This window comes from Tenrec ecaudatus, chromosome 7, assembly GCF_050624435.1.
Source record: "Tenrec ecaudatus isolate mTenEca1 chromosome 7, mTenEca1.hap1, whole genome shotgun sequence".
Taxonomy (NCBI): Eukaryota; Metazoa; Chordata; class Mammalia; order Afrosoricida; family Tenrecidae; genus Tenrec; species Tenrec ecaudatus.
In genome coordinates this window covers 134,998,565-135,010,081 of record NC_134536.1, presented here as the reverse complement: position 1 = coordinate 135,010,081, position 11,517 = coordinate 134,998,565, and the positions used below count along the sequence as shown (strand labels likewise).

Genomic DNA, 11,517 nt, shown 5'->3' with positions numbered 1-11,517 from the left:
ATGGGCTTCCACCTTCTTCTGTTAAAGTTGAGGCAAATTAAACTTGGAAGCAAGTTGGGATCATGTTACTCTCCCGCTTAAAATCTTCCAATGGCTTCTCTTCACACTTCAGTTGAAATCCAGAATGTTTTGATATCTATTCCCTCACTCACTGAACCTACTATGGACCAAGCCCCATTCCGGCTGTTTGGGGAGGGCCGGTGGAATAAGAGAGACAAGCATCTCTGACCTCATCAAACTTCGATCCTCAGGAACAGGGCCTAGACTGGGGGTTCTCCAGCAGGTGAGTCTGTCCCTAGAGGGTAGCTGACAATGTTGGAGCCACCTCCCTTGTCTACCTAGGCTGGTGCTGTGCCTCTGTACCTGAGGAGGGGAGGCCAGGGGCTCCTGCAGAACATTCTACAAGGCACGGAGCAGCCCCCACAGCCAGCAATGATCCAGGCTGGGAGGTCAGTCACGTGGAGGAGTGCTCCCCTTGAAAGCCTGTGATTTTGCCCCTGCCACGCCACCAGTCACCTCCCCCCAACGTGTGCCAGCCTCCCCCCTCCCGCCTTACCCTTCTAAGTTTCCGAAGCCCCTCTGGGTCTTTGCTTACTCCACTCAATCTCTTTGGAAGATCCCCCAATGATCTCACTCCCACCACGGGTTAAACCCAAGCCAAGCCCACCGCTGGATTCCGACACGTGATGCCCTCATGGGTGACAGAGTAGACCTGTCCTCCTTGGACGTGTTTCTTTGGGTGGGCCCTTTCACAGAAGGATCGCCAGGCCTTTTCTCCGACATGCTGCTGCGTGGATTCAAACCATCCTTTTCCGCAGCCAAGTGCCAGTCGTGTGCACAGGAATGTGTTATATCGTTCTTTAACCAAACCCAAACCCATGGCCATCGAGTCGATTCCCATAGAGGGTTCTGAGGCTGTGAATCTTTCCAGCAACAAACAGCCTCCTATTTCTCTCACAGGGCAGCTGGTGGCTTTGAACCGCCGAGCTGGGGTTAGCAGTCCAGCGCCTACCCTGAGTGCCCGCTGGGGTTCAGGCCTTTAGGAGAATGCGTCTTCGACAGACGTCTTTCCTCAAGGACCATCCTCTCCCCTTGTCTCATAGCACCAATTCCTTCACAACCCCAACCAGATTCGGAATCATCTATTTCTCGGTGTGACTCCATTAGCTTCATGTCCACTCTCCCCTACTAAATACGAGGTCCATGAAGGCTTTGGTCCCTTTGGTTGAATGAATGAACGCAAACTCGTGCCAGCTGGGGAGGGGGCAAGGGTGCGGGTCTCCCTCCCTGTGCAGGCCTGAGCAGAGCTCATGATGTACGCATAGAGCACAAGGGCTGTCCCCTGGGAGCTGAGAGAGACTCCCTGGGGTCCCCAGCATTTCCTGGCCTGGCTGCCCACTCCTCCCCACCCCAACCCCTCCCCCATACACACAGCCCACCAGGCCAAGCGCCGGACACTGCAGCTTTATTGATTGAAACAACCGCGTCCGCAACTAGAGGTTACATCAGGGTGGGGGAGTGGAGGGGACAAAGAAAGGGAGAGTCTGGGGAGGAGACAGAGAGCAAGGCAAAGGGGTGAGGATGGGGTTGTGTGACTCAAAAAACAACCCCATGTACATTTCACCCATGGATCAGGGATCTCCTGTTGTGCTTTTACCTTGGTAGTGGGGGGCCAGTGGTCAGACAGAGGACCTGGGCATGTGGAGAAGGGTGGCTTTTCTCCCAAGTCTCTGGGGCCTCAGGGCTGGAGCAGTCCCCTCTGTCTCTTGTCCCTTCTCCTCGAGGGCAGGAGATAAAGACCCTGGTGAGCTGGCCACTGAGTCAGGGAGACTGTGTGGAGCCCCCTGGGCAGAGAGGCCAATCCAGGCAGGCTGGGGAGGGCGGGGAATGATGTGGGGCAGCTGCCAAGAAGGAGGGGCCTGGACATCTCACACACACACACACACACACACACACACACATACACACACACGTGGGCGGCTGCCAAGATGGAGGGGCCTGGACATTCTCTCTCTCTCTCTCTCTCTCTCTCTCTCCACAGAAGCCTCACTCACTCTGCAGAGGAGGGAAACAAAGAAAAAGCTCCCCCCATCCTGGACTGACCCCCCTCAGGGCCTCCCCAGAACAAGCTCTCCCCCATAAGGCTGGGGCCAGCCTCTGAAAATCGCCCTAGCCCCTGAGGACAGCACAACTTTCCCCTCAGGTCCTCCTGGGCCTCTGGGAGGACAAATGGACTGACAAGGAGAGCTGACCTTCTTCCCCAGCCCAGGGTCTTGTGAAGGCCGTGGGGGGCGGGAATCAGACGCCCTTCTGGCTGGAGCTTGGGAGGGTGGAGCGCAGAGGGTGGCAGCCCTGCCTGGGTGGGGGGCTGTGGTCTGGGGGGGAGAGACCAGAGTTGGAGGGAGGGAAACAGCCCCACATTGAGTCGGGCACTTGGAACAAGGCCTACTTGCTGCCTGGAAGGCTTCCCCCCCACCCCTACATCCCATCCTGGGACCTGGGGGCCAGCTGTGGGGCACTCCCTAGGACTGCAATGCCTGCTGTCCAGGCTAGCTCCACCCCAATTGCTGTGTGACCTCAGGCCAGTCCCTACCCACCTCTGGGCTTCCGTTCCGCCTTTATACTCTGAGGGGCCTAGCCCAGTGTGGCCCCTGCTGGCTGGGTCTCCCAGTTCATACACACCCTCTCCCATCTACACAGCACTCTGTGCCAGGGGTCCCTTCTTCCCCAGATACCAGTCTAAGGGGAGAAGGGTGGGGGCACCCCAGTACTCTGAGGATGGACCCTGGTCTCCCCATTTAAGGACACAGAACACCCCAACCTTCCTGGTCTGAGGGCAAGGCTGACCCAGGGGAGGTACACTGGATCCAGCTAACCACGTCTCCCCACGACTGGGGACATGGATGGGTCACCTGCCAGCTTGCAGACCCAAAGACACACAGCCCAGGGACACAGCTACTCGGACTCACAGACCCAGTCACTCAGTGACACACAAAGAGGTTCCTTACCTGCAGACCTAGCGACGCATCTCCAGGTGGCCTGGTGGTCTAGGCATTCCAATCACCCACTTGTACATGCCAACACCCACATCCCCTGCAGACCCATTGACGCACAGCACCCATCACCCATCCATTCACCCGGGCTACTGACCTTCTGGAATGTTCCATGGGCCCCATCCCCTACTCTGTCCACAGGACCCTCACAGGCCCCCAGGCAGACCGGGAACCAAGGACCGACCACACTTAGGAAACCAAGCCCAACTCTGTGGATAGAGGGAGGGTAAGGGAGGTGCTATCCCCACCACAAGGCAGCTAAGCAGGGGGTGGGGCAGATGCAGCAGAGGTGGTCTGAGGGGAGCAGGCCCAGGGATCTGTGGGAACCCCAGAAGGAAGTGCAGGGCAGGTGAGAGGTCAGGGCCTCCTCGGGTTCTCCTAGACCTAGGAGCTTTCAGAGGCCGGAGGCACTCCAGACCAACTGAAGCCCACCGGCGGGAGGGGGATGCAGTCATCACGTTTTCTAAAGCCCCTCTGGTGGCTGGCATCTGCAGCCAGGGCTGGAACCACCGATTGATGGGGGCATTCTGCGGGCAAGGTCAGCTGAGGGCATCCCAGGCGGGAGGGTAGGCTCAGAGGAGTTCACCGTTTAGTTGGGGGCACGGGCCCTGCACAGATGGGGCAATTAAGGAACAATACCGGGTAGATGAGACTCATTCTGGGCAGAAGCCTCGGCTGGGCCAGGAGCAGCCACACTGGTTGGGGGCACCTGGAGGCCTGGCGGCAGCCCGACTCCACCACCCACCAGCTGTTGGTGATGAGGCTGGGGAGATGGGCAGCACCCGCCTTGGTCCTCCGCCTGCCTCCTGGCACAGCACTGCTGCCCAAGCTCCAGGCCTGGGCCTGCACCCGCTCCCCTCCACTCCTCGGGGACCCTCACGCCTCTCCACGGGGGGTTGCCTTGCAGTAGAGTGGTTGTAAGCACTTGGTCAACAGCGGGGTCAAGGTGAGGTGAAAAGGGGTCTATCTGGCCAGCACCCAAGAAACACACACGCCAATCAGGGAGATAGGCGTGCACACTGACATGCGCAGGCACACACAGAGATGAGGGTCGACACGGCTTCGTTGGCCGCTGTACCTCACAGCACACACAGACCCATATTCACGCACGCTTCTGCCCGGTGCGGCCACACGCTGCAGAGACAGATGGCCAGGCACACATACACACAGATGGCCACAGGCACACAGACAGCCTGAGGGGACAGACATTTGGACCTCCTCTCTCCCATGGACTGCTGCTGGAGGGCTCCGGGTTGAAGTAGAGAGGGTCCCACGGCCCCATTTACAAACCCCCAAAGCAAGGAGCCCTTTCCACGCCCGAGTGTGAGGCTCAGCTCTCAGGGCACAAGAGGGCCGTCAATGCCCCATCCATTGACCCCAGTGCTACAAACCCTTCTTCCTCTTCCTTCACGGGCCCTGGTGGCCAGGGACCACAGGCAACGACACAGGGTTTTGCAGTGGCGAGGGGGCAGGGCCAGACCCAAGGCATACACCTGCTGAGTCGGTACGCAGTGGAGGCTCCTTGCCATTTCCAGATCCAGTGCCGAGGGCAGGGCTCAGAATCGGAGACACCAGCCTCCTCCTCTGCCCCTGAAAATCTCCCGGCCACCAACCATCTCCCTGCTCCTGGGAGACGCAAGTGGGGCTAAGGTTAGGCCAGCCAACCGCGGTGGGGAGAGTGCTCGCAGAAATCCAGCTGCTTGCAGGGGTGGAGCTGGGGTGGGCGTCCTTCTTCAGATGACCCAGGCCTGACACCTTGTCCTGGACTCCTTCCAAAGGGGGTCCAGAGAGGAAAGGACACGCGATGCCCCAGGACCAGGCTGCGGAGGAGTGAGGGGGCCTGGAGTCCCCGGCATCCGGCCCTCACTCTGAAAGCTGAGTTCCATGTTACAGGTAGGGCCCTCGTGACCCCTGCCCCCCACTCCCCCCAGGGAGTCCAGAGTCTGGCCCCGGGAAGGGGTTTCCTCCTCTGCTCCACTTCCGGCTCCCTTGGGGCAAAGTCACTGGGCTGGCATTCCTGCCTTGACTCAGGGCCAGGGGGGCAGTCAGAGACACCCCAGAAATGCAGCCAGGACGTCACGAGGTCCCTGGGATGACAGGAAGACAGGGTGCCCTGTCTCCACAGTAAAGAAGGTGCTGGCAGGTTGGATAGAAACTTGTGCTTTAATAGAGCTCTGTGGTGTGTGAGTGTGTCCAACGTCTGGGTCCAGGCCGGCAGTGCCGGCGTCTGTCCTTGTTCTTGGCTCATCCTCACTGCCACGCAGGCCCCCTCCCCGGCAGGCCGGCCCTGCCCCTGGGCACCCCGGCTGGCAGGGGTCAGTCTTTGGTACGATGCGGACACTTTGGTGTGCCGGGGGCGGGGAGGGGTGGGGGGCACGCAGCTCTCATCATCTTTGCAACGCCAAGAGCAAAGCGGCCACGGGCCCCCAGAGCTGTGGGTGGGGCTGGCAGGAGGCTCTGCCTCGGCCCGGCATGACCACCACTGTGATGGGAGAGAGAGGGAACGGCCAGGACTCTGGTCAGCTCCCATGGGGCAGGGGGACAGGCAGGCTGTGCATACCCACCCTCCATGCATGGGAGAATGCACACACACACACTCATACACACAGCCTGTCAGGGTTCAAACCCTTGCTCTGCTGCTCATGAAGGCAATCTGTTGACTTCACTGGGTCTCAGTTTTCTCCTCTGTAAAATGGGTCTAAATAGCAAAGCTACCCACCTGCTAGGGCCAGTGTGAGGTTTAAACACAAGCCTGCATCGCCAGGTTTTTGTACCTTGCCTGGCACGACATAATAACGGCTCCGTGCACTTGTGCAGCTACTATCAGAGACCTCTGGCAGGAAAGGGCACACGTTCACACCTGGACCCCACACACGCCCAGGTACACTCGGACACACACGAATGGGGGCACTCCGATGCTGAAACACAGGATAGGGCTGGGGTCCTCTAATCTGTCCTGTAGGTTCCCCATAGTCTGAGCCCCAGGGGTCCCCAGGTGGGCACCAACCAGGCCATGTCACGTAGTCACAAGGACTCACAGCCAGTCACAGACTTCCATTCACTCTCCCGACACACAGTGCCCGCCCCACCTTTATTGGGATCCATCTGCTTCCGGGGACATTCTCCTTTCTTCACTGTTACGTCATCTATGGCAATATCCCCCAGGTAGCCGGAGCCTCGGACCCCCTCAAAAATAATCTGGGGTAGGGTCAGAGAGCAGGGAGAGGTTCTGTCAGTCATCAGAGATACCCCTCATTCTGCCCCTCCCTGTTAATCTACTCGGCAGCCCCCGGCTCCCCCCGCCCCCACCTGTCCCCATGTCCTGCTGGCTCCCAGGAACAAGCACTAATGGCCAGAGCTTCCTAGCCAGAGCCACTGCTCAAAGCCTGGGAGGTGCTGGATGCAGCCGACTCACCTGGAAGGGTCCACTGGGGTTGATGGGGACATGGGCCTGCTGCCACACGTTGCCCTTATTGCCGCTGAGAGACCAGGCGTGTGTGTCCAGGGCGCCTTTGTTCCGAGACCGAACCAGGAGGTTGAGGGAACCTGCGGTGGATGACAGGAGGGAGGCCCAGAGGTTGGGGCTGGGGCACCTCGGAGCCTCACTACGCCCTCTGCGCCCACTGCTGCCCACAGCTGTCCCTACTGGAAGGTGCAGGGTCCACAGTGCAGGCATGGAAACAACCAACTCCCACCCTCAGACCAATGCCCAATGTCCCATTGGTCCCATGGGGACCTTGACATGCATAGGGAAGGCAGCAGCAGGTTTTCAGTTCAGCCCCCGGGCCACCTGACAACATTCATTTTCCCCTGTCTCCTGCCGATCAGTTAATTTCCCCACCTCTGAACACCACACACACACACACACACACACACACACAACACACCCATCACTCTGTAGACAGGGGCGGTCTCAGGAAAATTGGGGGGAGGTGGGGGGCTGCCTGCAGAGCAGGCTTCTTGAAGAACATGCTGTGGGTTCATGATGCGAGACGTGGTTTCCAGAGCTACAGGAAGGAACGTGACAATTCGGATAGGTGTGTTTTAAGAGGTGACTAAAGCTAACCCTTCCACGATTTTGCTGATGCCGAGGACAAAGTAAAAAAAAAAAAAAAAAGAGTGAGCTGATTAAAAAACAATATTAGCATATGTGCTACATTTTTTAAAAATCTGATTTAAAGGGGTTTAAAGGACAGCGTAGACCTGCCGCACGTGGCTTCTGTGCTGATATGTTTGCGGAAGAGGGTGGCCACTTCCTGCTCCCACAGAGTAGTTGATGTGTTTGAACCTCTGACCTTTTCGTTAGCAGCCATGCTCCAGCCCCCCCCCCCCACACACACACTCTGCTCCCAGAACCCCTGTGCTGTGGTGACACTCATGAACGTGAGATGTTGGGAAGCACTCACCGGGTAGTGGGGAGTGCTGAGCCCATGTGCTCACAGTGCTGGGTCCCCAGCATTCTGGGGTGACAGGGAAAATGGGAAGAGAAGAAGGGATCGTGGCTTGGCCAAGAGCCCCCAGGCCTTGCCAACACCCTCGCTCCAGTCCTGCCTGGCCCACGTGAGCCCCAGTAACTGCAGAGACCTGGCTCTCAACAAAGGGGCATCCATCTCAGCGGCTGGGTGCTGCCATTTCCATGGCGCTGCCCACAGACAAAGCCACACCATCTGTGACGCCAGATCGACAGTTGCCCCAGAGAGGGAGAGTCACCAAATGCTACCTGCCTGGGATGAGAGGAGTTGGCTCGGACCAAGGAGAACCGGGGAGACACAGGTCTGAGGACAGCTGCCACCCAGAGCTGCCAAGAGTGGGAGGGGAGGACAGAGGAGGAATCTGGCTAGCAAGAAATGCTCCTTCTCCAGTCATAGAACCCAGCCTGGGGTGACCCCAAATGTTCAAGGCATGGGGGGCACCCTCACTGGCAAGAGATGGGTTCTCAAGAGGGATACAACCAGCCCCCAGTGAACCAAGAAGAGCCCAATGCCTTTCTGGGGACCTGCTAGCCCCACAGGGACCCCTCTCTTCTTTCTTCCTTACACTGGGCCCTCCTGTGTCCAAATGGCTCTGGGTTGTGGCGTGGGAGTTCATGGGGCCCACACTTTCTCTTCCCCACGTAACTCCCCAGGGGAGGTCTGCGTCGTTCCGACTGGTTTCCAGTCATTAAATGTTGGCTAAATGAGGAGCTTACATAACTGCTACAGAGGATGCCATAGACTCTTGGGGTTAGACGTTACCTCAAGGTTCACCAAGGACAGCCCTCCAAGCCCTCTCCCTCCCTCCCTCCCACCCCCGCTTTCTTCTTTCCTTTGATTTGTGCATTCAATTAACTGTCAGACTGAGATCTGAAGGTCAGCAGTTTGAAGCCACCAGTGGCTCTGAGGGAGAAAGACGGGGCTTTCTACTCCTGTAAACTCACAGGGGCATTTCTACCCTGCCCTCCAGGGTCACTGGGAGTCAGCATCAAGTCGATGGCAGGGGGTGAGTGAGTATGTCCTAGGAGGAGCCAGAGTGGTGCAGGGGTTAAGCCCTCAGCTGCTAACAGAAAGGTTGGCAGTTCAAGCCTACTAGCCACTCCACAGAAAGGATGTGGCAGTCGGCTTCCCTGTAGATAAGCTTTGGGGACTCAAAGGAGCTGTTCTGCTCTGTCCTATAGGGTCCTGTGAACTGGAATCGACTCAGTGGCAGCAGGTTGGCCTGGGAAGATGTGCTGGACAGGTTCCAGGGTGAGTGGCACAAATGACTTGTGGCTGGTGGCTTGAACTCAGCCAGCATGCTGCGGAAGAAAGGTCTGGCCACCCGTTTCCATAAACACTACCCCCAAGAAAGCGCTACGGGAGATGGTTTCACTCTGTATCACATGAGTGGACGTTAGACGGTCGAAGTCAAGGTGGTGGCCCTGGGTTCTAGATGGGACTTGCTCTAGGTACCAGCGATGCATTAGTGAAAGACAGAGACACCTGCCCTCCTGTGCCATTGAAGCGACCCTTTAGTCCGGGTAGAACTGCCCTGGGGGTTCTGAGATGATCACTCTCTCCAGGAGCAGAGGACCTCGTCTTTCTCCCAAGGAGTGGCTGGGGTTCAAAGTGCTGACCTTGATGTTGAACTACTTGGCCTCCAGGGCTCCTCTGCTGGTGGTCAACTCAGTAACCAAAATGGCATCAGGAGAGGCATGGGGGGCAGGGGGGTTGTGGAGGCTGCCGTCAGAGACAGGGCTGTCAGGGGCCTCTCCAAAGAGACCCAAATGAAGAGAAAGAACTTTCCAGGCTAAGGGACATCACAGGCAAAGTCGTTGAAGCCAGGAACTTGTCTCAAGAGTTTAAAGAAAAGCAAGCAGACCAGTGTGCTAGAGCTGAGGGGAACGAGGGGAGAGGCAGAGAATGAGGCTGGAGATCAGGTACGTAGAGCCTTGTAGGCTTGGAGAGGGTGGTGATGGGTACCTCTGGGGTCACTGAGTAGGGGAGTGACAGAATGGGGTCTGCTGTCTGGGGCAGGATGCTTCACCATCTCCCAAGGAAGCCCACTCCTTGGCTGGGAAGAGCTGACACTTAAAATGTTGCCCTTAGGTCGGCTTCAAATCTGCCTCCCCGAGGTTCTGGTAGACTGCTCGCCCCTCTGGTTCAAGTTCACGTGCTCCCTGTGGGCATGCTCTCCCCCAGGACCCCTGGTTCCCCAGTTCATGAGTCCTGACGGCCCCAACAGGCTCCCCTTGCCAGATGGATCCACAGTGGCTTGCCCGAGACTCAGAAGGTTCCCGGGGTGCAACATTCAGTGCTCAACTAAAAGGGTCCAGCAAAACTGGAACAAATGGGGCTTCCCCACTGGGGAAGTCAAAATGGAACCAAGTAGGCTAGGCAGGGTCACCCATCCTAGTCTGCCCCAAAGTCCCCACCACTGGCTCACCGGGGTGGGTGCCGCCTAGTGCAAAAACCCACGGTGTCACTGACTCCCCTGGCCCTGTGGCCCTCCTCCCATACCGCACCATGCAGAATCCTTTGTCATGGTTATCGTCATAGAGTGATGTGCTATATGGTTATAAGACACTTAATTGTACTGTTCCTTAGGTTCAATGAATACTAACAACAAAAACGTTCGGTCAAATGGACACTAAATTACAGCATTATTGGTTATAATTACATTATTGGTGTACATTATTATACATTATTGGTATAATTACAACACGATGAGTAAATGAGCAGAAGGTTTAAAAAATTTCCCTCCTCTTTTCCCTTTAATTATCACTGTATTCTCAAAAGTTCTTGATATGGGTTTTTACAAATACTAATTACCACGATACTGTAGTTAAATCAAGAGGAAATTTGGCACCAATCAGCAGCTACAAAAACACCGACAGCGACTACAAACACTAGCACACGCTTGTAGCGTTTGCACACAAAGACCGCGCGATCGGAAGTCTCACTGCCATTGGGGAAAATGACAGCTCCAACCGGAGCGCAGCAGAAGGTTCAAAAAGAAAACCAGGGCTCACAAAATCGTTTTCAGTTGTTATAACTAAATTTCTGTTGACACGCTGCATAAACATTTTTATAGACTGGCATTTTGTTGCCACCCACTCTGACAACGTCACCCGTTGTGGTCGACCCGCCCTTGTCCTCCCTCCCAAGTGATGTCACGGAGCCCGGCCATGGGTTGGGGAGGGGGACTGCTTTGTGTGGATGGGTTGGACTGTCCATCCCTCTAGCTCTGGGCAGCAGTTGGAAACCACCAGCTGCTCTGAGGGAGAGAAATGAGGCTTTCTACCCCAGCAAAGTACAGCCTCAGAGGCCCACAGGGGCAGTTCTACCCTGTCCTCTGGGGTTGCTATGAGCCGGATCGACTTGAAGGAAGTGAGGTTCTTGCCCCACAGTTCAGCTTGGCCCATCCCCTCTACCTGTGGAGACCTGTCCGTAGGAGCCTGTATAGGTCTATGTTTGCTAAAGGACAATTCCTCTCCAGTGCAGGCAAGGAAGCAGAGTGGAAGCTTTCTATGGACCACTACAGAATGATGGCCAAGATTAAGGGAGCCTGGTGGGTTATGCACTGGGCTGCTCACCGCCAGGTCAGCAGTTCAAAATCCCCACCCGCCCCTCAGAAGAAAGACAGGGCTTTCTGCTCCTATAAAGAGATACGCGTCTTGGAAACTCACAAGGGCAGTTCTACCCTGTCCTATAGTCTCGCTTCAAGTCAGCATCCCGGCCACGGCAGTGGGTTGGGTTGGGTTTGGCAAGATGGAGAGGTGTTCAGAACAGTGTGTAGGACAGTGCGATGCAGAACATGGAAACGTACTACACACACATACACCGGGGTTTCAAAAAGGTCATGGAAAAATGGAATTAAAAGTTAGATTTTTTTCCCGTTAACTTTTGGAACCACACCCAACTTTTCGTGTGTGTGTGTGTGTGTGTGTGTGTGTCTGTGCTGGCTCAGGTGGTGTAGTGGTTAAGTGCCCCCCTGCTAATCTAAAGGT

At 56.6% G+C, this 11,517-nt stretch overlaps 1 protein-coding gene across 2 annotated transcripts in view; it reads right to left on the bottom strand.

Moving 5' to 3' along the window:
• Positions 1–1,499: 1,499 nt before the first annotated feature.
• MDGA1 (MAM domain containing glycosylphosphatidylinositol anchor 1) overlaps positions 1,500–11,517 on the bottom strand; it is a 69,838-nt gene continuing 59,820 nt past the window's right edge. For both annotated transcript variants that reach the window (XM_075555170.1, XM_075555171.1), the window contains 3 exons: positions 6,469–6,599; positions 6,143–6,251; positions 1,500–5,535 (listed from right to left, as the gene is read on the bottom strand). In XM_075555170.1, the coding sequence (XP_075411285.1) occupies positions 5,441–5,535; positions 6,143–6,251; positions 6,469–6,599 (335 nt within the window). In that variant the 3' untranslated portion in view covers positions 1,500–5,440. The remainder of the gene's footprint in view (positions 5,536–6,142; positions 6,252–6,468; positions 6,600–11,517) is intronic.